The sequence below is a fragment of the Hemitrygon akajei genome, chromosome 30, assembly GCF_048418815.1.
Source record: "Hemitrygon akajei chromosome 30, sHemAka1.3, whole genome shotgun sequence".
Taxonomy (NCBI): domain Eukaryota; kingdom Metazoa; phylum Chordata; class Chondrichthyes; order Myliobatiformes; family Dasyatidae; genus Hemitrygon; species Hemitrygon akajei.
This window is the reverse complement of record NC_133153.1, coordinates 30,299,763-30,323,933: the sequence shown is the minus strand read 5'-3', so window position 1 is coordinate 30,323,933 and position 24,171 is coordinate 30,299,763. Positions and strand designations below refer to the sequence as shown.

Here is a 24,171-nt window from a genome sequence, read left to right as displayed (position 1 = left end):
GTGCGGACGGTGTTACTTGGCTGATATGCAGCATTAGGTTTATGCCACATACTGCTTAGTGTTGAAGTCAAAAAAGTTCCACTTCAGTCTCATCCAACCACAAGACCTTCTTTCACATCTTTACAGTGTCTTTGCAAGTGATGCTTTGCAAAGCTTTTACGACCAAGGAGATGCTTTTTTTTTGGCTAGGGCTTCTTCCTTGCCACTCTTCCATAATACCCTTTTTGTGCAAGATTGTGGAGCCATTAACATCATTACCATTTGTGGCCACTGTCTTTTGCAGCTCTATCAGAGTAACTGTTGGTATCACAGTAGCCTCTCTTACGAGTGCGATTCTTCTTTAGCGATTAAGTTTAGAGGGGCAGCATGGCTGTGGTTTCATATTTTTTCCACGACGGACTGCATCGAGCTCCAAGGTATGTTCAGTGCCTTTGAGATGGCCTTGTACCCTTCCCCAGATTTGTGCCCTTCTATAATCATTTCCCTGACTTGTCTTGAATGCTCTTTTGTCTTCATTTTGGTTTGGTCCATTGAAAATTTACCATACTGTTTGACCTTGCAGGGAGAGGGGTATTTATTCTTATGAATTCATTGAAAACAGGTGATTCTCAAATTTTCTACATCAGCAAATTGGATAAGTTGGTGAGGTAATATACAGAATTGCACCTGAGGAAAGTTGGCTTAATAATTACAAAGGGGATGAATACTTTTTCAGTCTGACAATTTTGGTTTTTAATTTTTAGTAAACTGTTAACAGGTTTAGGAATTTTTCTTTTGATTTGACATGATGTACAATATTTTGCAGATTAGCTGAAAAATCCTACTTCAATGTTATTTTAAACTTAGAAAATGAGACAGTAAAATGTGAAAATAGTTGTGGGGGCTGAATACTTTTTTAAGGCACTGTATATTGGCATTAAATCTGTACAAGAATATTCATTAATAATGCAGCTGTTAAGAGTACAAGTATGAGTAATGTTTTAAAGCAAACATGCGCTGCTGTACGAGAATTTACACCAATCGTTTGCAAATCAACCAAGGAGATCTCTTCGCTGGAAGTAGTAACAACAAAACAAATCAACAATAAGGAAACAGTTTGTATTTATTTGCAAAACATATGTTGCTCAAGTAGAACTCTTGTACAGCAAGAATATAATGAAGTACAAAACAGTACAAAAAGCAGAATTAAGAAAAAATCTAAATACTTACAGAATAGGAAATTCTCTCTTTTTTTACAGTTTTTCTCAGTTGCCTAGACACTTTGAGTAAGCCAGAAGTGCACATGATCAATTTTGAACTCCATTTGAGCAAACCAGCAACCACCTCAGCACTACAGTCAACCATTTCTCATTGGGTGCATACAAGTCTCAATTGTGAATGAACTCTATGCAAAACAATGGACACAGCAGAGATCAGAAGACACAAAAATCAATTGAAGTGTCAGGTCCAGCAAAACACAATCAAGTGCCCCCAGCTGCCAGCAATCAATTCCAAATCTTCAACTCAAAGTGGCTCCTTTTTGCAAGGAATTAAGCTACCACTGCAAATCTGATACACCAATCAGCACATGCTCACGCACCTTAAGAGTGGATAGCGGTGTTGTAGCTTTCTTTGAACAAGGAAAATGAAAGGCGAGGGCATCCTCAAGCCTGATGGGGTGGGTTCAGATGCATGCTGAAAGAGTTGATGGGAGAGGATTGTGAAGAACGGAGGTCTCCAATAAAGTATGAGCAACAATTGTTGACCACGTCCTAAATCATGGACTGTCCACGCACGAGGCTGGTCTAAAGGTGCAGCCCAATATGCCAAGTTCATGCGCAGTACCAGGGATGAGAAATGATAAGACAACACATAGCAAATTCACACCTGTATGTTATGTAACTGACATTGACACTCATGTATAAAAGAATAGTTTTACCAATACAAATAGTGTGCTGCAGTAAATGTACTCAGTGGAAATATACTTGCATTTTTATAAAACTGAAAGAAGACTTCTGGCTGATGGGCAAGCCAAGCTGTCTAATGCTGTACAAGAGGAAACAATTGTTCAGATGGTGCTTGTGAACAATACCATGCGCTTATGTGAAATAGATAGCTGTACTGTTATTATTCATCTCAAATATTCATACAGTCAGAATATTGACAACTGATAGTGTGTTGAAACGCCACTGCATCAGAATGAAAGTGACAGTGCCCTTTGATAAAAACAATGACAGGGTTAAGGAAATGAGGTATATGTACAGGTAAGTTGTCAAAATTGTACACGTAGGTTTTGCAAAGTACTGTATTCCTTTTCATACACTCCACGTGTTTCACCTTGTCTTCTGCACTGAGATTACAGAGGTTGATGGAGCTGGAGTTCAATGCAATACCACAAATTCACCTACGTTAATTAAAATGACTTGTATATGTCACAGACAAGGAAGCGAGGGAGGAATGTGGTAGGGCAAAGGGCAACAGTCCAGGTACCGTACCAGGGAGGTTCAAACCTAACCATGAATATAGCCATATTAAACACCATTCTTCTGGCATACATCCAAATGATAGGGCCATAAAACACAATATGTTATCATGTGGGACAATGTATCTTTGAGAAATCTGCATTAGGATAGTCAGCATTTTCCCAGTGATTATAAGACCATGAGTCATAGGACCAGAATTAGGCCTTTCGACCCATCAAATCTGCTCCACTATTTGATCGCAATTGATCCATTTATCTAATGATTGCTTATATGTGCTAGTGATGCATTACATTATATATTTGAGTTATTCTCTTTTGCTGTAACTATTCATTGTTTTGATTGGCTGAGTGTGTTTTGCAGTGAGAAAGAGGGGTTTCTGCAATACACATTAGTGTTTTGAGAATGTGCCTGCTGTTTTGACCAGTGTGGTTATGCGACTGAGGAAACCTGTATTTGCTCAGTAGTGTTCTCAGCTAAGTGGCATTCAATGGCTACTTGTTCTATCAAGCACCCTGTGTTGGATGTGGCAGCAGCTCCAGCCTTTATCAATGAAAGATCACTTATTCACATTTGGTAAAAATTGAGGCTGCCTAGAAATGTCTAAACAGGTTATGAAATGCTTCTTTTTTAAGCAGCAGGGACTGTCCTGGGAATTGCAGGCAGCCCTATTATTCGGCAAGAAATATTGCAAGTAATATTTATTTGTTCCTTTACTGAAAACATTATAGGGAGGTCTTTATTCAGTTACAATCTCTAGTGTCATCTATACTTACCCCCTGCCCATTCCATCTAACCCTACACCCTTCACTCCAATTTTGGAATCAGAGACACAAAATAAAATCATGCCTACCTTAACAATGAACGTCAGCCTTAATTCAGAAGTGTGCCGCTTATGCAATAGAGGTCTCAATTTCTAGTAACAGCTTTCCTGATGTCTCTTAATAAGATTCCCAGTTTTATTCATTGCCTTTCATTGAACAGAGTAAGAAACAATACTATTATTGTCAAAATCTTTGAATGTTTGCATCCAAAAAAAGACAACCCCAATTTAAAATACTAGCCAGTCCTTGTAACACTGAATTTCTCCCTTGTTTGAAAACCATTAAGAAATTGAGTTGTAAACTCTTAATCTGGAGAATACTGACAGGCCTATCAGGCTCAACAATTGTCCAATCAGCTACAACTTCAGAATCAATGCCTAATGTAAGAACCTAATTGACTTAAAACAAAAAGTAACACAGACAAAACATTGGAGGAACTCAGCAGGTTAGCAGCATCGACGGAAAAGAATAAACAGTTGACGCTTCAGGCCAAGACCCTTCATCAGGGCAAGGGTCTAGGCCTGAAACGTCAACTCTTTATTTCCTTCCTTAGATGCCACTTGAGCTGCTGAGTTTCTCCAGCATATTCTGTGTGTTACTCAGGATTTTCAACATCTTGTGTTTATTAAACAAAAACGATAGCTTTACCAGAATTTTGAACCATATTTTGGCTTACGAAAATAAACAGTTTCTAATCTAGGATGAGGTACTTGAGATAATGAAAATGGTCTCTGAACCAGAATAGTGTTAACTGAGATTTAAACAGCAGTGACTAACTTTATAATTCCATCTGTTCCCTATTAAATACAGACCACCAAACAAAAAAAAGAAACAAAGAGCACCTTCATTGAGACCAGTCAGAATGCTTTTCAGTGGCACTGCGAGTCCTGATGAAGAGCTTTGGCCCAAAACATCAACTCTTTATTTCTTTCTATAGATAGTGCCTGACAGCTGAGTTCCTTAAGCAATTTTTGTGCATTACACTTAAGAAATGGTCTCTCATTGTGCAAGAGCGAGCTAATGAATTTAGCTACCCAGTACTACTATTCCTAATCTTTATTTTCTTTTACTTCTGTTGGACTTTCACCCTTTTATAGCTATAACCATAAATCTCATCGTTATACTGAGATTTTTTATTTAAATGTAAATTGAAATATCATCATTTACCTTTTCTATTACTGCCTAATTCACCAAAGTGTTAACTGTTACCTTTCATATTTGTTGTTTTGTAGAAAACTTATGAATAAAATAATTTTCCCTCAAAATGTTGTTTTCTTATCTGTACAATGAATATCTGCTTTTTAGCATCCTTATATAATAAGTAGTATTCAATGTTCTGCTATCCCACTGGATTCTTCCTAACATCGATAATCCCAGGGTTGAAGTAAGTAATGCTTGCATTGAGATTGCTGTTTCTGAATGTTTTCTGAGGCTTCTGCCCAGGTGCGATATTCCAGTGCATGGCGCCCTCTGCAGGCTGCACCACCCTATTACACAGATGCTCCAGTTCTTCCAAACCAGTCTGATCATCTGTTGGCAGTGATGATCTCCGCCACGTTGGTGGCAAAGGCACGTGAACCAAATCTCGGAGCTCCTCTTTCGATTTGGCAATCCGTTCAGTAGCAACTGTTGCCACAAACTCTGATGGAATACTGTTCCCACTTTCTTCACCTCCGGCTGCTGGGAGCACTCGGTCAATATGCAGCTGAGCTCTACTGACAGTTCCTAGGCCTAAAAAAAATCAAAGTCGAGTTTATTGTCATATATACGTATATAGTACAAACCCCATTTCCAGAAAAGTTGGGATATTTTCCAAAATGCAATAAAAACAAAAATCTGTGATGTTAATCCACGTGAACCTTTATTTAACTGACAAAAGTACAAAGAAAAAATTTTCAATAGTTTTACTGACCAACCTAATTGTATTTTGTAAATATACACAAATTTAGAATTTGATGGCTGCAACACACACAACAAAAGTTGGGACAGAGGCATGTTTACCATTGTGTTACATCACCTTTCCTTTTAATAACACTTTTTAATCGTTTTGGAACTGAGGATACTAATTGCAGTAGATTTCCAATTGGAAATTTTGTCCATTCTTGCTTAATATAAGACTTCAGCTGCTCAACAGTCCGTGGTCTCCGTTGTCTGATTCTGCTCTTCATGATGCGCCATACATTTTCAATAGGAGATAGATCTGGACTGGCAGCAGGCCAGTCAAGCACACGCACTCTGTGTCTACAAAGCCACGCTGTTGTAGCCCATGCAGAATGTGATCTGGCATTGTCCTGCTGAAATAAATATGAATGTCCTGGGAAGAGACGTCGCCTTGATGGCAAGATACGTCTCTCTAAGATCCTAATATACACCTCAGAGTCAATGGTACCTTCACATACATGCAACTCACCCATGCCGTGGGCACTGATGCACCCCCATACCATAATTGATGCTGGCTTTTGCACCTTTCGCTGATAACAATCAAGATCAAAATTTTCATCTTTGGCACGGAGAACTCAACGCCAGTTTTTTCCGAAAACCAGCTGAAATGTGGACTCATCTGACCACAGCACACTGTTCCACAGTCTTTCGGTCCATCTGAGATGAGCTTGGGCCCAGAGAACTCACCAGCGTTTCTGCATAGAGTTGATGTATGGCTTCCTCCTTGCGTAATACTGTTTCAAGTTGCATTTCTGGATGCAGCGATGGACTGTGTTAAGTGACAATAGTTTTCCGAAGTACTTTCGAGCCCAGGTGGCTATAATTGTCACAGTAGCATGACGGTTTCTTAGGCAGTGCCACCTGAGGGCTCGAAGATTACGCGCATTCAACAATGGTTTCCGACCTTGCCCTTTACGCACTGAGATGTCTCTGAATCTTTTCACAATATTATGTATTGTAGATGTTGAAAGACCTAAATTCTCTGCAATCTTGCATTGGGAAATGTTCCTTTTGAACTGACTAACAATTCTCTCACGAATTTTGGCACAAAGGGGTGAGCCACGACCCATCCTTGCTTGCAAAGACTGAGCCTTTGATTGACACTACTTTTATACCCAGTCATGATACCTCACCTGCTACCAATTAGCCTGCTTAATGTGCAGTCTTCCAAACTGGTGTTACTTGAATATTCTGTGCACTTTTCAATCTTATTTTAACTCTGTCCCAACTTTTGTTGAGTGTGTTGCAGCCATCAAATTCTAAGTTTGTGTATATTTAAAAAATACAATTAAATTGGTCAGTAAAACTATTGAAAATCTTTTCTTTGTACTTTTGTCAGTTAAATAAAGGTTCACGTGAATTAACAAATCACAGATTTTTGTTTTTATTGCATTTTGGAAAATATCCCAACTTTTCTGGAAATGGGGTTTGTACATGTATGCACAGCTGTAATGAAAAACTTGTAGAAGCAACACTGGCATATAGCATCAAATCATCATAAAAAACAGAAAATGCTTTTCCCAGCTTAGCAATATTCAAATCAGCGACATTAACAGTGATAAAGAGTGAGAAGGAGCCAGTGAAAGGCATGGGTTTTAATTCTGTGCATACACCTTTCTTTCCTCTGACTGAATGCTGAACCTAGGATTTTTCAGATTTGTAGAAATGCACTGGGAAGGCCTAGTAAAGGCCTGTACACCAGTAAAATCCCAATCCAAGGCAAGCTTGACCTCTTTCCCTTCCTGGGCATTATTCAACTTACACTGGGTGCCACTTGATGTAATATTTCTATGGCACCATTCTATTAAGGGACTGCATAACTATTTCAATTTGTTGTAAAGTACTGGAAAGTTCTGTAAGATATGAAAGATGGGGCATATGTACATTGTACTTCACATTTGACATCAAGTATGTATAAATAATCATTGGGATGATCTAGACAAAAAGAAGCACAGGTAACCTTATCAGATACTGAATTTATGGGAAGACGGCAGCAAAAGGAAGTAAGCTTGCATTGTTTTACTTTCCCCTAGTATTAAATCAAAACTGGGTTTACTTTCACAGTATTACATCAAATTTGTACTTTGTGAGTGCAGAACAGTGTAAACAAAGTTACTATTAACTACAAAATAAATGAATAAGGCAAAAAAATAAATAACAAAGTCCTGTTCATGGACTGTTCAGAAATCTCATGATGGAGGGGAAGAAATGTTTCTGAATTGTTGAGTGTGAGCCTTCATGCTCCTGTATCTCCTCCCTAATGGTAGGATAATGTGGTTAAGCATAGCTTAAATAACATCACAAATTTGCAGGTGACACCATCATTGTTGGTACAGTCTCACATAGAGACAAGAAGGCATACAGGAGTGAGATAGATAGACAAGTTAAATGGTATTACAACAACCTCACTTTCAATGTCAGTAGGGCTAAAGAGATGATTGTGGACTTCAGGAAGGGGAGGTCCACAGGACACATAACAGTCCTCATTAAGGGGTCAGCTGTGGAAAGGGTGTAAGTTCCTGGATTTCAGCAACTGATGCAATCATAAAGAAAGCATGCCAGCAGCTCTATTTTGTTATGAGCTTGAAGAAATTTGGTACGTCACCAAAGACTCTTGCAAATTTCTAGAGATCTACAGCGGAGAGCATTCTGACTTGGTATGGAGGCTCCAAAGTAGAGATTGCAAGAAGCTGAATACGGCAGGAGACCCAGCCAGCTCCATCATAGGCAAAACACTTCCGAACACTGACGACATCTTCAAGAGGCAGTGCCTCAAGGAGACATCCATTACAAAGGAGCCAGCTGTTATTACCAATCATTTTTAAAGAATGGTCATAAATATCAAGGCTCTACAAATCAGGAGTAATTAAATAAATAAAACTGATGAACATATGGACTGTTATAGCAAATTGTGAGACTGGTTTCCACACATTCTCTGGAATGAACAAACTTATTCAAGTGACTGAGCAACAAATACAGGATCAGCAGTTAAATGGGAATTTCGGCATCTGCTAGCATGTTGCATTCCTTACGTTTGCTCTGCTCTGCCGGAATATTCAAAAGATAAGTGGATAGGTCTTTCAGTTTCAGGGTCAACTCATGATTTGCTTGTTTGTACCAAGCAAGCTCCTTTTCCATCATTTGGATCCAACCCTCATACTGCTTCTGACTCCCAGCGATTCCTTCATCCACTTGTCCTATGAGTAAGTGGTAAAAAGAGAAAGATAATTACACCAGTACCACAAAACTTCCACTGGGTGCCAAGGCTTTAACATTTTTGCTCCATTTTTTCCCTTCTTTCCAAAAGCTTCTGGCAAAGAGTGGAGCACTGCACTAGAGGCACTGATCGATTTCCCATTCTAGCTGCTGTTCTTGTGTAACAATACACTGCAAATGTCAATATAGTATAGAACACAGAACTGTACAGTACAGGATCCCGGCCACTCAGCCCACTACGAGTTTGGGCCTGAGAGGGATATAGATCAGCCACGATGAAATGTCAAGGCAGACTCAATGGCCCAAATGGACCAATTCTGCTCCTATATTTTATGGTCTTATTCTTTGTTTTACATCCAGGTCATTCAAGATAGATAACTGCATGCGATCACGGCCTGAAAGAAATCATTTAAATGCATGCAGGTTGGGAATGGAATCAGAGGTCTTTGCATTTGATGGTTTTTTTGCCCAGTTTATAAGTCATATACAGATACAGCGGGGAAACCAGTCCTTTACACCCTCCCTTTGCTGAGTCTGTGCTTATTATCAAGCACATATTTTTACAGTAATTCTATCCTAACCCATTTTCTTCTCTATACGTTCCCCCCCCCCCAACCAAATTCTACCAATTATCTAAACACCAGAGCAAATTGAGTAGCTCATTATCCAAGCAAACTGCACTTTCTCAGAAAGCGAAATACATGGAGGAGATCCACACAGTCACAGTGAGAACGGGCAATCTCCACGTAGTCAGCACCTGAAGTTGGGATTGACCCTGGCTCACTGGAGCTTGGATGCAGCAGCGCCATTTTGCAGAAAACTGGATGAAACATACTGCAACAACTTAATAAAAGTCTTAACACATTTAACTCTAGGATAGTTGTTAAAGTTTAAAAAATAAACGATAAATGGAAAATAATACATTATATTGCAGAGGCCAAGTCATTGGTATATTTAACGTGGAGGTTAATAGGTTCTTAATTAGTAAGGGCATCAGTTTAGAAGAATAAGAGGGGATCTCATTAACACCTATTGAATATTGAAAGACCAAGATAGAATGGACATGGAGAGGATGTTTCCTATAGTGGGGGAGTCTAGGACCAGAGGGCACATCTTCAAAATCAAACTATATCCCTTGAGAACACAGATGAGGAGATACTTCTTTAGCCAGAGGGTAGTGAATCTGTGGAATTCACTGCCACAGATGACTGCGGAGACCAAGTATTTGTGTATATTTAAAGTGGAGGTTGATTGGTTCCTGATTAGAAAGGGCATCAAAGGTTACAGGGAGAAGGCAGGAGAATGGGGTTGAGAGGGACAATGAATCAGCCATGATGGAATGGGGAGCAGATTCAATGGGCCAAATGGCCTAACTTTGCTCCTATGTCTTCTGGTTTCATGTATCAATGATTATGCCAAGACATTATCAGAGCTCTTAGGTACAATATGCATCACTGGAATACATTCTACAGATGCGATCAGTTACTACCTTGGCAGTGCTGCAGCAGGACTTGCAGGTTCCGTTCATGTTCCTTCTGCTGCAGGGTGAGGCGCCGATCGGTCTCCAGCTGCTGTCGCTCCACTGCTGCCTCCAGCCAGTATACGAGTTTCTGCTGCTCCTCTGCGCGCATCTCCAATTCCATGAAGGCCAGCTGCATCTTCCGCTCCTCTTCTCGGAGCGTTACCACCTGCGGTCACACAGCGACACTGCTCCAGAACACGTCGCAAAGAGCAGGCGGTCCGGAAGCCGCTCTATCTACCTGACCAATATAGTGTGAGGTGTGCAGTGCAGCTAGAGAGGGCAAGAACAGAGCTGCTAATATCCACTCTAGATGAAACAGCAAGGGCAAATGGGAATGGTACAGATGGCTAAAAAGGTTGGCACGGATGTGGTGGTCTGAAGGGCCTATCTATTTCTCTGTTGTACAGCTTAATTCGAGGTTCAAGATTGTTTATTGTCATTCTTCAGTACGAGTGTAAAGGAGAACAAAATGATTGTTACTCTGGATCCAATGCAGCATAAAAATGGCATAAAACACAATAAACATAAATATAAAAGCAACCTATAAAAGATAACTGAGTGAGGCCGTATGTACAGTACTGTGCAAAAGTCATAGGCACGTACATATACATAGCTAGGGTGCCTAGACTTCGGCACAGTACTGTAGTAATTTTTGTGTATTGCACTGTACTGCTATCGCAAAAAAACACAAATTTGTGAGTGATGATAAGAGTAATTTTGATATGGGTCTCTGGTGTGGACTGGGTGTGGGAAGAGGGCAGGGAGAGGGGAATCAGAGTTGGGAAAACGAGGAGGGAGAGGGAAGCACTAGAGAGACACTCTGTAATGATCAATAAACCAGTTGCTTGGAATCAAATTAACTTGCTTTGGTGCCTCAGGGCTGCATGTGTCTGCACCCTTGCCAACCTCGACCACCTCACCCCCTTCACCGGCACTCTTCCTCTGCCACTTGTCCCACACCCCTTCCCTGGCAATTCACCCTCGCCATTCCCAACATCCTTTGCTCCTGCCAGATCAAACTCACTCTCCACTCTACGTTGACAAATACAGCACTGTGCAGAAGTCTAGGCACCATATGTATCTAGTGTGCCTAAGACTTTTGCACAATACTGTACATAAAATTAGTGTAGAAAGTGACTTTGATAGGAAATGATAGAGTGCTGAAGTGACTCTTGGCAAGAGGAAATCCTTGAGGTAGCAGTAGGACATATGAAAACACAGAAGGACAGTGACTGTGTTAGTGTGTAAGTATGAGATGTGGAGTATAAGTGTAAAGTGAGAGCGATTGGAGGGAATGAAGGGTGCTGGGGGGTTGTGAAGAGGAGTGGCTGTTGTGGATGTTGTGGTAATGGGGGGGGTTAATGGGTGGAGATGTTGATCAGCTTGAAGGATGGGAGAAGTAACTTTTTGAGGTGAATTCTAATGACTCTAAAGCTGGGTCAGACAATGATTACAGTGGCACAAACAGTACAAACTTTATTGGTTCCTCGCTCACATGTACTGATTACACATATTTAGAAAAGAGGCAAATCCCTTCCTGGTCATAAATAAAGAATACTAAAAGTTAGCTCCTACCTTGTCGAAGTACTTGCAGAGCAGCGCTCTGGTTTCGGAAGCTGACAGGTAGCTCAGTTTTGCCATCAGGTTCATTTCACACTGGGACAGCATGCTGGCAGAGGCACGTAGCACCCTCTGCCGACGCGTGATTGTCTCATTCTTGTACTCAATGGCAGCGTCAAGCGCCTCAATAGCTTCGTCCAGCTGGAAAAGGATCCTTTCTTCCTAGAGAACAAGAATTGAAAACACTGAAGTGTATGTCTAATTTTGCAAGATGATGGTAACGTGAAAGAAAAATACAACACTCAGCAGATCAGACAGTACGTGTGGTGAAAGAGACAGAATTATTACTTTTCAATGGAATACCGAATGGTGCAAATCTCCCTTTGTACATGATACCTTGCAGCTTAATCTCCTGTGAAAAAAACGATTAACTCTCAGCTAGAATTTTACATTCAATTTATGAACATCACACTTTAGTAAGAATACAAAATATTTCCTACTTTCTAATCTGGATGAGCGAATTCAGTTACGCAAAAATGAAAGCTAGTTGTTTGTTTTGACCTGAAAACCTTTATCATCATAAGAGGTTCCCCCCCCACCCCCAATCATCCAGGCCATGCTTTCTTCTCATTACCACCATCAGGCAGAATGTACAGGAGCCTCAGATCCTACACCACCAGGTTCAGGAGCAGGTGTTATCCTACAACCATCAGGCTCCTGAACCAGGGTGGATAACTTCACTCACCTCAAAGCTGAACTGACTCCACAATCTACAGACTTAATTTCAAGGACTCAACAATTCATCTTCTCAGTATTATTTATTTACTTTTTCTTAAATTATTTGCAAGATATGTCCTTTTTTTGCCTAATGGATGTTTGTCAGTCTTCGTTATGTATAGTTTTAAAATTCTATTGTATTTCTTTATTTTCCAGTAAATGCCTGCAATAAAATGAATCTCAAGGTAGCATATGGTGACATATACAGTACATACTTTGATATTTACTTTGAGCCTTTATCAAGAATTTGATTTCAACATCATAAAAAGAGAAACTTGTTTCTAGCAGCAATCTAAACTGACTGACTAGACTGGACTGCCAACACAGATGCCTTGTGCAGGAAGGCACAGAGTCGACTGTACTTCCTTAGAAGGTTGGCGTCATTCAATGTCTGCAGTGAGATGCTGAAGATGTTCTATAGGTCAGTTGTTGAGAGCGCCCTCTTCTTTGTGGTGGCGTGTTGGGGAGGAAGCATTAAGAAGAAGGACGCCTCACGTCTTAATAAGCTGATAAGGAAGGCGGGCTCTGTCGTGGGCAAAGTACTGGAGAGTTTAACATCGGTAGCTGAGCAGGCTACGGTCAATTATGGAAAACCCTGAACATCCTCTACATAGCACCATCCAGAGACAGAGAAGCAGTTTCAGCGACAGGTTACTGTCGATGCAATGCTCCTCAGACAGGATGAAGAAGTCAATACTCCCCAATGCCATTAGGCTTTACAATTCAACTGCCAGGACTTAAGAACTTTTTTAAAGCTATTATTAATGCTTTTTGAGTTAGTGATTTAGATGCATATCATATTATTACTGAGTTAAGTATTGTATGTAATGAGTTTTTGCTACAACAAGTGTATGGGACATTGGAAAAAATGTTGAATTTCCCCATGGGGATGAATAAAGTATCTATCTATCTATCTAAATAATACAGATGAAATGAGAAAATTATTTATATATAGGTGATAAGGAATGTCTAACGCCTGTCAGCACTTCCTCAGCCCATGCCCTCTATCTCTTTATGCTGTCTTTCTTCACTATAATCTTTGTTGAGTTGAAGTATCTTGACCTGAAATATTGCCCTTTAATTTCCCTCTGTAGATGTTGCCTGACCCTCAGTTCCTCCAGCAGCTGTTTGAGCCAGTTTCCAGCATGTTCCATCTTTCGTGTCTTCACTGCTTACTCTTCATGAAAATGAAGAGTAGATTTATATAGAAGGCTGCAATTCCTGAAAAGCTTTTCTGTTTTGCCCTGAGGGAAACCTGTGGAATTTTAAACAACTTGAGCATTCAAATTCTCAGACATTTAAAAGTGTTCATTAGCTCCTCCAAATGGCTCAAGTGGCAAATGCAGCAAATTAACTGACTGAACTCACCCCGTGGGCAGATTCCACACCATGATTTCAAGTTCTATCGTGGTCAGAATGGCCAATCTTGAGTGTAAAGATAAGTGCATGTAAATGGCAAGTTTTATTTTCTTTAATTATGATGCTATTATTTTGATATTTATCAGTTAAATTAGTTTTTAATTTTATTTAAAAAAATTATTTAAATTCTTTTGAACAGTTCGTTAAACGTCAAACATTGGAGACATTCAAAAATTACTCAAAGGCCTTTGACAGCAGGATCCAAGGCCTGAGGCCTGGTGGGCATCTGGATCCATGGAGTCACAAATGTGTGTCAATGGGAATAGCAGTTCAGCGGATGGAGCATGATCCAGCCCATTATGAGTGAGCAATTAAGTGAGGTACCAGATAGGAAGAGCCTGGTGTGGAATCCTAAAATCTTCACAAGAGGCAAAAAGCAGGATCAAAACCTGTTACCAGTAACATGAGGCCAGAGACAAGTTAAATGGTATCTGAATCCACAGGCACCACTGTAAAACACCTCTGCTCCATCCACCAAAAGCAGAACATCCCGGTGGCCAAACATTTTAGTTCTGATTACATTCCGACATGTTGGTCCAACATGTGCTACAATGAGACCACCCTCAGAGTGGAGGAGCAACACCTGAGCAGCCTCCAACCTGACCGTATGAATATCGATTTCTTCTTCTCGGAAAAAAATTCCCTCCTCCTCCCCACTCTGGCCCCTTACCCCCTCTCACCTCCCTCAGGGTACCATTCTCCTTCCCTTTCTCAAATGGTCCGCTCACCTCTCCTAAAGGATTCCTTCCTCTCCAGCCCTTTACCTTTCCTAACCACCTGGATTCACCTATCACCTTCTACCTATCCTCCTTCCCAAACCTTTTTATTTTGGAGTCTTTTTTCCTCTCTAGTCTTGAAGAAAGGCCTTGGCCTGAAACATTAACTTTTTATTCCCTTCCATAGATGCTGTCTGACCTGCTGAGTTCCTCCAGTATTTTGTGTTTGTCGTTCTGTAAAGTGAGATCCAATTTGATCTTTGACGAGAGCCATCGTTCTGTATGTGAACTCTCTCCAGATGAAGTTACCATAGTCAGCCATTAGCCCCTCAAAGACTGAATTCTTCAATCACAGGAGGACCTTCTATTAAAACTTAAAACCATAATCCATATGTTGGCTTACCAGCAGATCTCTCACTGTGTAGGTCACAGTGCAGCAGAGAATATGCTGCTTTATAACATTCAAAATGTTATCAACTAAGGCTGGCATGGATTGTATTATAGTGAGCATGTCATATCATGCTCACAATATTAAAAATCACATATTATAAACAGTAAGACTGAATAAGCAACCAAATAAGAAGAATCTGTGTCAGATTCAGTACCTGAAAACATAATCCAAGGTGCTGTTACTCAGCTTCACAATGATTATGCAGTGAGTACACGAGAGAACGTACTTCAGTAAACTCATAAACAGCAGGTGCTGCGTGCACTCAACTGAAATAAGAGGCTCCAAGTACAGAATATTTGGTTAACACAGTGTAGCCATCTATTAGTTAGAGTCATAGAGCACTACTGCTCAGAAACAGGCCATTCAACCATCTATGCCATGCTGGCCTGCTCTATCTAGTCCATCCACCTGCATCATAGCCCTCCATACCCACCCTCATCCATGCACCCATCCAAATTTCTCTTAAATGTTATAACTGTATCTGCATCTAACACTTCCACTGGCAGCTTGTTCCACACTCACACTATCCTCTCAGTGAAGAAGCTCGCCCTCAGATTCCACTTCAATTTTTTTTCACCTTTCATACTAAACTTATGACCTCTAGTTCTACTCTCACCCAACCAGAGGGGAAAAGGCCTGCATGCACTTACCCTATTCTATGCCCCTTGTAATTCTGAATACCTCTATAAGATCTCCCCTCAGTCTCCTGTGAGTAAAGTCCTAACCTATTCAACCGTTGCCTGTAACTCAGGTCCTCATGTCCTGGCTATATATGTGTAAATTTTCTCTGCTCTCTTTCAATCTTATAGATAGCTTTCCTGTAGGTAGATGATTAGAACTGCACATAATATTCTAAATTTGCCCACAACCTCTTATACAACTTTAACATAAGATCCCAAATCCTGTACTCAACACCTGACTTATGAAGCCTAATGTGCCAAAAGCTCTCTTTATAATACAATCTACCTGTGACGCCACTTTCAAGGAATTATGGATCTGTATTCCCAGTTCCTATTGTTCTACCACACAGTACCCTATCATTCACTGTGTAAGTCACAGTAATTCAGTCATAAGGTACAGTATAGATGCACCTCTGCAGATAGTAGATTCCCCATCCGCAACTTCTCATCCAGTTCCGTCCGCTGTTTCATCATTTGATCCTTCTCATGCCGCAGGTTGGAAATCTCCTTGCGGATTTCCTGTTGGTCGTTGGCACTGCCATTACGCAACTGCCCATTCTTCTCAGACAGCTCCTTTTCCAGAGATTCAATACGGCTTGACACTCTCACTATGTCATTGGTCAGAGCCTAAAGAGAGGAAGAAACAAATTGGCCAAGATAGTGGGAATTTAAAATGAGATAAAACAAGATCACAATATCCTGGTTTTACTTATACGTCAAGAGTAGCACCAACTCGTACTATAGGCATCTCTATTGAATAAACTTAACATAAGTTGGTTGGAAGATATAGCCTTCTATATCAGCCAGTGATCTCACTCTTTTAATTCAGATTATTTATTTCCATTAGGCCCAGGGGATCAATGCTCACGATATTTATTACCCAGGCTATTGGGAAGATAGATGCTTATTATTTAGCTCCTTGAGCTTACTTTAATGCCGATCTCCTGTTGCCTCCGAGGCAAAAAGATGTTCCTTAAGTTTTAGGATGCATCCCTCCTTACAAATAGTTTCTCATCCACCTACCAGTTCTCCACCATCAGGAGAATTTCAATCGTATCATCTTCAGTCCAAATTCAATTCTCTATTATGTAATTGTTCTTCAAAATATCACCCTGGAGATGGAGTTTTATTCAAGTAAGTCAATACAAACTCCTCTAAGGACAACACTGTATTTTTATGTGGTGTCTAAAACTAAACATATTATTTCAACATAGTCTAACTAGATTCTCAAATAACTACACTATAACATATAACTCCTTGATTACTTGTTTTACAGAAATAAATTTCATCAGGTTTTATCATGAGAGTTTTAAAAAAATCTGCAGATGACATTTCAGAACATCTAAGGTACAGAAGAGCTGTCTGATCCTGATCCAACATTCAGTAAGATGACTGATAAACCACCTTTCCAGCCAATCCTTAAATCCCTTTATTCATTTTCCAAGATTATTCTGCCCTACTGGTTCGATAACAGAAGTAGGATGGTAGGAGGTATTCAGCAAAATGATTTCTTGTCCATGTCTTAAACAAAAGAGATTCTGCCAATGCTGGAAATCCTGAGGAATACAATCCTGAAGGAACTCAGCAAGTCAGGCTACATCTATGGAGGGGAATAAACAGTCGCCATTGGAGGCTGAAACCCTTCATCAGGATTGGAAGGGGAGGGGCAGAAGCCAGAATAAGAAGTGGGGGAGGGGGAGGAGTACAGGCTGGTTGGTGATAGGTAAGACCAAGTAGGGCAGAAGGTGTGTGGATGGGTAAGGGGAGAATGAAGTGGGTGGGAGATGATAGGTGGAAGAGGTTAGGGGCTGAAGCAGCAGAAATTTGATTGGAGTGGACAGTGGACCATGGAAGAGAGGAACTAGAGAGGGTAACCAGAATTGCAGATAAAGAGAAAGTGGGGGGGGGGGGGGGAAGTAGGGAAGTAATTGCTGGAAATTAGAGAAATCAATATTCATGCCATCAGGTTGGAGACTACACAGATAGAATACGAGGTGTTGCTCCTCCAAACTAGTTTGACCGCAACATGGCAGTAGAGGAAGCGATAGAAAGACATGTCAGAACGGGAATGGGAAAATCGAATTGAAATGGTAGCCATGGGGAGATTATCCATCTCTGATCTGATGTTATCAAACTTCATCGGTTCTGCCGTCATTGTTGAGAATTGATAAAGCAATCGTGGTTCCTGCAGCTTATCTCTATGCTGCCGCTGTTGATCGATCTGTCCTGTTGGTGGGATGAAATGGCGGTAGAGCTTGTGAGGGGGATGGATAGCACATTGTCTGGAAAGTATGATTTTGTTAGTATGACTATGTTAAACTGCTTGACCAGCCTGTAGGTCATCTCTCCCAATTTTGATACCAGTCTCCAATGCAAGGAGCACATTGCAAGGTCAATTGGACTGGAATATTTTCACTGTGTCTTAATTTGATGCTATAATAGTGTTAGGTGGTTCATCCAGTTTTAGTCCTTCCCTGTTTGACCAAGGTGTTGCTGGTAGAACTGGCTAGCTTGTCTAACTCAGAGGAAATTGGAGAGTCATATGCATAGGACAGATCTAGTCACTGTTAAGAATTGTGAAGGATATGAGTGAAACAGAAGTGATTTTGTGACAACCAGTTGTTTTCATGCTCATCATTACTAAGATTATTTTGTTGTTAGTTTACAAAGATTAAAGATGAGCTTTATTTGTCACATTTACGTTGAAACGTATGAAATGTGTCGTTTTGCATCAACAACCAACACAGTCTGAGGACATGCAGGTGTCAGCCCATAAGTGTGCCACAGTTCTGGAGCTGACATAGCATGCCCACAACTTAATAACCCTACCCTGTACATTTTGGAACGTGGGAGGAATTCGGACCAGCTGGAAGAAAGCTACCCAATCACAGGGAGAATATCTAAACTCCCTATAGACAGCGACGGGAATCGAACCCTGATTGGTGATCGCTGGTGCTGTAAAGCGATTGCGCTGTTATGCTACTGTGCCACTTATGTTCTGCATTTAAAATTCTAGATCATTAGCTGAATTTAAATTCTACAGTTACCAAGTTGAGACTTCCAATCTGATTGCCATCTCGACTACTAATCCAGGCCTTTAGACTACAACAGTAGAAAAAGAAAGGCTGGAAACACTCATGTAAAACTGATGAGAAGTCCCAGAGTGAAACATTAACTGCTTTACTTGCCACAGATGTTATCTGACCTGCTGAGTGCTTTCATAGTTTGCTGATTTCTAGCATCAGCAGAGCTTTGTAGACTATTGGTCTGGTAACAACTACTCCATCACAGCTGTACCTATTACTGATGATACTAATAATTTCGAAGGATGGGAATAACACATGGGAAAAACAAATATCTTGCTACCCCCTAAGCTTACAACAAGAACGCAACCTTATTCTTTCATCCATTGGAATCTTGGCCTCCTGTCTACGAGAGCCAGGCAAGCCTCACCTGACTGGATCGCAACCTCTTGCTCTCCAGACCACTCTTCTCCTGGAGCAAGGCTTCTTTCTTTTCTACAATGGTCTCTCGTTTGTTCAGCTCCTCCTCCAGGTCCTCAAGAGCCTTGCGCTGTTCTAGAACCTTCTCAATTTCCAGGTCCAACCACTTTTTCTGCTCTTCAATTTTCTACAAAATAATTGATAATCATGACAGAATGACTGTAGAAGCAAGCCTTTCTCTTATACAAGTTGTCAGAAAACCTTTGGACATTTTGCCATCCTGCCATAGTAGCAAACTAACATGACTCTGATAGAAAGAGCTTCTGTGGTAGGATTGTTTATCACAAACATAGTTCCATTCACCCTGTTCCAAATAAATGTTACAGGATTCAAGGCAGGAATACAGAAAACCCTCATCCTGGAGTCTCCTGGGCTATGGATTGATTTTTGCTGAGTAAATATGCAAAATTTATCAACCTTGCCTACAATGGTAACATGACAGGAGAATGGGGTTGAGGGGGAAAATAAATTAGCCACGATCGAATTGTGGAGCAGTTTTGATGGGCCGAATGGCCTAATTCTATCTATGTCATATGGTCTAAAGCCCACATGGTGTTCCAGGCCATGATCCCCAACTCGCTGGGCAATGTATTTGCACAAAGGGATAGAAAAAACATGCCAGTGATGTTTTTCCCACAATATAGTACAGCCCCAAACTTCAATGTCTATCAAAAGCTGGTAGCTACACGCACACTTTGTCAAATGCTTTAAGACTTGCATTACAACTCACAACAGATATTGCTAAGTTTTACCAGTCTTTTTTTAAATAAACGGGCTTTCTCTCAATTGGTTCTGTAATAATTTGCTGAGGCAAATGCTGAGAATTTATAACAACTCCTCATTAAAAGTACAACTGCAAATACTTTAATGATCCATACTTCAGTACAGATTCTCATTTCTAGGACTGGACGACCATGTAGGTAGGCCTCTGTTAGTCTCAATAGACTATGGATTTGTGCCTTGGAAAGTTTCCAGGGCATAAGCCTAGATAAGGTTTTTTTTAAATGGAAGACTGGCAGTTGCCCAAGCTGCAAGTCTCCCCTTTCCACGCCACCGATGTAGTCCAAGGAAAGGGCCTTAGGACCCATACATTAGCACCGGTGTTGTCACAGAGCAATGTGTGGCTAAGTGCCTTGCTCAAGGACACACACGCAGCCTCAGCCAAGGCTCGAACTAGCGACCTACAGATCACTAGACGAACACCACTTGGCCACTTGGGACAACCATAGAAGGAAAATGAAAAGGAAAGCAAATACCAAACCAGAAGAAAAATTGCCTTTGTTCAAATCCAAACGTGTTCTTGCTTTGCTACCGCCTTACCTGCTGCTCTTCAAGGCTGATGACAGAGCCATTGCTGCCACTCCTCCTCTTCCTCTGGAAGGCTGCAATCTCTTCAGTTTTAATCTTAAGAATCTTTTGCTGCTGTTCATGTTTTATTTCAAGTTCCTGGACATGCAGATGGAGGAACGATTAGTGCTTCATTATTCTCTAAGCATGTAATCACTGATACCTTCTCTTCAACTCATTAAACTTAAAATCTCTATTTTCATCTTGTACTCCCACACAGTTCCACCCTACCTCTATCTGCAGCTTTCTTCTGTACTGCAACCCCACTTTCTGGCTTTAAATATCAGTTGTCATTGCTGGTGTTGGATCTTACAGATTCTTTGATTACACACATTCATGTTCTCAGTATTATTTATTCTTTCATTTGCACAATTTGTCTTTTGTACATTGGGTTCTGTCAGACTTTGTTCATATATAGCTTTTTATAAATTTTATTGTATTTCTTCATTTTCCTGTAAACACCTGCAAGAAAATAAATCTCAAGGTAGCACTGGGTAACACATACGTACTTTGATAATAAATTTAGATCATAAGATAAAGGAGCAGAAGTCAGCCATTTGGCCCATCAAGTCTACTCCGCCATTCCATCATGAGCTGATCCATTCTCCAATTTAGTCCCACTCCCCTGCTTTCTCACCATAACCTTTGATGCCCTGGCTACTCAGATACCTATCAATCTTTGCCTTAAATACACCCAATGACTTGGTCTCCACTGCCGCCCGTGGCAACAAATTCCACAGATTCACCACCCTCTGGCTAAAAAAAATTTCTTCACATCTGTTAATTTGCTTTATCTCTGACCTTGACATTGCAACTTCGCGTGTCAAATCACCCGGGTCTGACTGCATCTCCTCAACTAAGATAAGCCTAATTCAAGAACTGCCAGTATAGTGGGATTTCAGTTCATTTTCTGGCTGTGATATTCCACCCCCTCCCCCCCACTGATATACAACAGTTTTTAACCAGTCAAAGAGATTAAGATTCTATTTTGTACCCAACTTGCTTAGATTACTTATAAAGAGTCAGATCCTCTGGAAAATCCTGACTGAGTTATTAGCTATAAAGGGGAGATTGGACAAATTGTTTTTCTCTGGAGCGTCAAAGGCTGAAGGGCAACTTGATAGGTATATAAAATGATCAGAGACATAAATAGGATGATCACCAGACTCTTTCCTAAGGTGGAAATATCAAATACCAGGAAGCATAGCTGTAGGTGAGAGGAGGAAAGATTCCCTGTACTGAGTGGCAGGTGTCCAGAAGGTACTGCTAGAGGAGAGTGTGGAGCCACATGAACAGGTAGTGACGGTGGGATATAGTCCACATGCAAGTAGATGGGATTAATTTGGATTTGTTGAATGGCCAAACACACATCATGGGCTGAAGGGTCTGTACTGTGCTGTACTGTTTTAGGATGCTGAGGTCAAATTGGAAGGAGGGCCCTGAATGAATAGGGGTCTGGAAATTCACATTAAGCAGATCCCTATCTGACTCCTTATTTATGTTTGCAGTAACCACTGAGGTGAAGGTGCTGTAGAGTATCCCTATACAGTTCCCTAGTGGGAGAGTTCTTTATGCAAAGTTCACAGTAAATTTATTTTCAATCTATGCATATGTCACCAAATATTGCCCTCGAGATTCATTTTCTTGCAGCATTCACAGTAGAACAAAGAAATACAATTGAATCACTGAAAAATTTATACACAAAGAGTAGCAAATAACTAATGTGCAAAAGAAGACAAGCTATGGAAATAAATAAATAAATAATACTTAGAACACGTGTTGTGGAGTCCTTGAAAGTGATTCCATAGGTTGTGGAATCAATTCAGTGTTGAGGTGAGTGAAGTTATCCAGACTGATTCAGGAGCCCGACGGTTGAAGGGTAATAATTGTTCCTGAACTATGTAGGTTAATAACATATAGGTTATGCAGACTCTACTGGCAGGGAAACAGCTCTATCCCTGGGACACAGCAATGTAAGCTTTCAAACCCATAGATGGAGCAGCTTTTCAGCCATGCCAGATACTGGGTAAAGAGTTCCTAATCCATTTGAACTACTTCTTTTAATCGCTGTCACCTTCTGGTAACCCGTCCATTGCATCTTTTAGGTTGGAAGGAGACAGCGAAGGCAGCCCGACGTGCACCATGCAGTACCTTTACTCGATGTTTTCCTTTGTGCATCTCCGTTTCAAATCGCCTTTTCTGATCCATTTCCACTTTCAGTTTTTTTTGCAGTAGCGCCTGCTGCTGCTTCATCAGCTGCACATTCCTCTCCATCTCGTGGATCCGCCGCTCGCTCTGCGATGACAGTGATACAAGTCGTTCCGTATCCCGCTTCTTCTGATTTAGGGCCTGGCAACAAGATTGGCAGCAGCTGACAGCCTTGTATTTGAAATAAAATCATTCAGAGCATATTTGCAGTAAGACGTGGAACTTAATGAAAGGCAGGAAAGCGATATAAAAATATTGTGCATAAATCCTAAATGTTGAACAGAAATATTCTTTCTCCCTCCATTCTACATCCACAGGAATGAACACACACACACACACACTCACACTCCAATCCCAGGATAGGCCAACTCTGGCCTCCAGTTTCCAGTGGATGTGTGGATTTGCAATCATTGGGCTTTCGACTTCCCCAGTGGACTTGCAGATTCAGGACTCCGGCCATCGGGCCTTAAGTTGTGGGCTTCTGATTGATTCATTGGCTACTTGTTACGTGTGAATGAGTAATTAGAACATGGAACAGTACAGCACAGGAAGACCATCTTTGGCTCACGAATGTCTGTAATGATCAACATGTCAAATTAAACTAATTCTCTTCTACCCCCACTGAACCTGTGTGGCCTGCATACAGTAATCCAATCCTTTTTCCTAGAATTCCATTTATTACCCACTGATGACATGAGATGACAGGAGGAATTCCTTGAACTTCCTATGTGAAATCCATGCTCCCCAGGCACTAACTATAAGATTTAGAGCTAACGTAGTCCCGTAAACAGAATCAGCATACTGATGTTCTAAAATAAATTCTCGATAACTATACTAAAATAAATACCAGTTTATCAAAATTAAGTGCTGAGATCTTGCACGTTTCTAGTTTTAATTATGGGGCCCGGGACACAGCATTATTTTTTCATTTCAATCCAGAAGGATTGACAATTGCTCTTGGTCACGAAACCTGCAGCCAACCCATTCAAAGCCAGTCATGTCACCAAACACATCAGCTCATGCACCTGCACTTTGCTTTGAGCTGCAGCGACTTTTTTATGGTACTCCTGGAGTTTGGTCCTTTCCACTGGGTCCCTGGGTTCTTTCTCCTCAAGGTCCTGCAGCTGTTTCTGAGCCTCCCTCAGCTCCACTCTCTCTTGCTCAACCTCTTGTTCCAGCTCTCTGATCTTCCGAGAGTACTGCTTGTTCATCGCCTGGGCGTCTTGTCCTGGCCATCCAAGCAAAAAACCGGGTTTAACTCATAGGATTACTTATTTAGAAATACAGTGTAGAACAGGCTCTTCTTGCCCAATGTGCTGCACTGCCTAGCAACCCACCTATTTAACACTAGCCTAATCAAAGAACATTTACAATGGCTTTCGTAAGTTCAAAGGTTAATTGTACAAGGGCAATTAATCTACAAACTGGTCCGTCTGTGGGAGAAAACCAGAGCAGCCAGGAGAAACCTATGCGGTTCAAGGGGAAATGTATGAGATTGTTCACTATTTATAAAGCCTGACACAATCTTAAAATGCTGATCCTACAGAG

General features: G+C 40.9%; 1 protein-coding gene and 1 pseudogene across 4 annotated transcripts in view; both read right to left on the bottom strand.

Moving 5' to 3' along the window:
• The window catches only part of LOC140718919 (UDP-glucuronosyltransferase 2C1 pseudogene), a 33,837-nt pseudogene extending 30,421 nt beyond the window's left edge, over nt 1-3,416 (bottom strand).
• The window catches only part of kif7 (kinesin family member 7), a 48,837-nt gene continuing 25,750 nt past the window's right edge, over nt 1,085-24,171 (bottom strand). For 3 of the 4 annotated variants that reach the window (XM_073033218.1, XM_073033220.1, XM_073033219.1), the window contains exons 10-18: nt 23,649-23,851; nt 22,567-22,764; nt 20,389-20,514; nt 19,019-19,195; nt 15,977-16,192; nt 11,538-11,744; nt 9,930-10,128; nt 8,257-8,421; nt 1,085-5,014 (exon numbers count right to left, since the gene is read on the bottom strand). In XM_073033218.1, coding sequence (XP_072889319.1) covers nt 4,623-5,014; nt 8,257-8,421; nt 9,930-10,128; nt 11,538-11,744; nt 15,977-16,192; nt 19,019-19,195; nt 20,389-20,514; nt 22,567-22,764; nt 23,649-23,851 — 1,883 coding nt within the window. In that variant the 3' untranslated portion in view covers nt 1,085-4,622. The remainder of the gene's footprint in view (nt 5,015-8,256; nt 8,422-9,929; nt 10,129-11,537; nt 11,745-15,976; nt 16,193-19,018; nt 19,196-20,388; nt 20,515-22,566; nt 22,765-23,648; nt 23,852-24,171) is intronic. The other variant, XR_012096831.1, reaches the window with a different exon arrangement.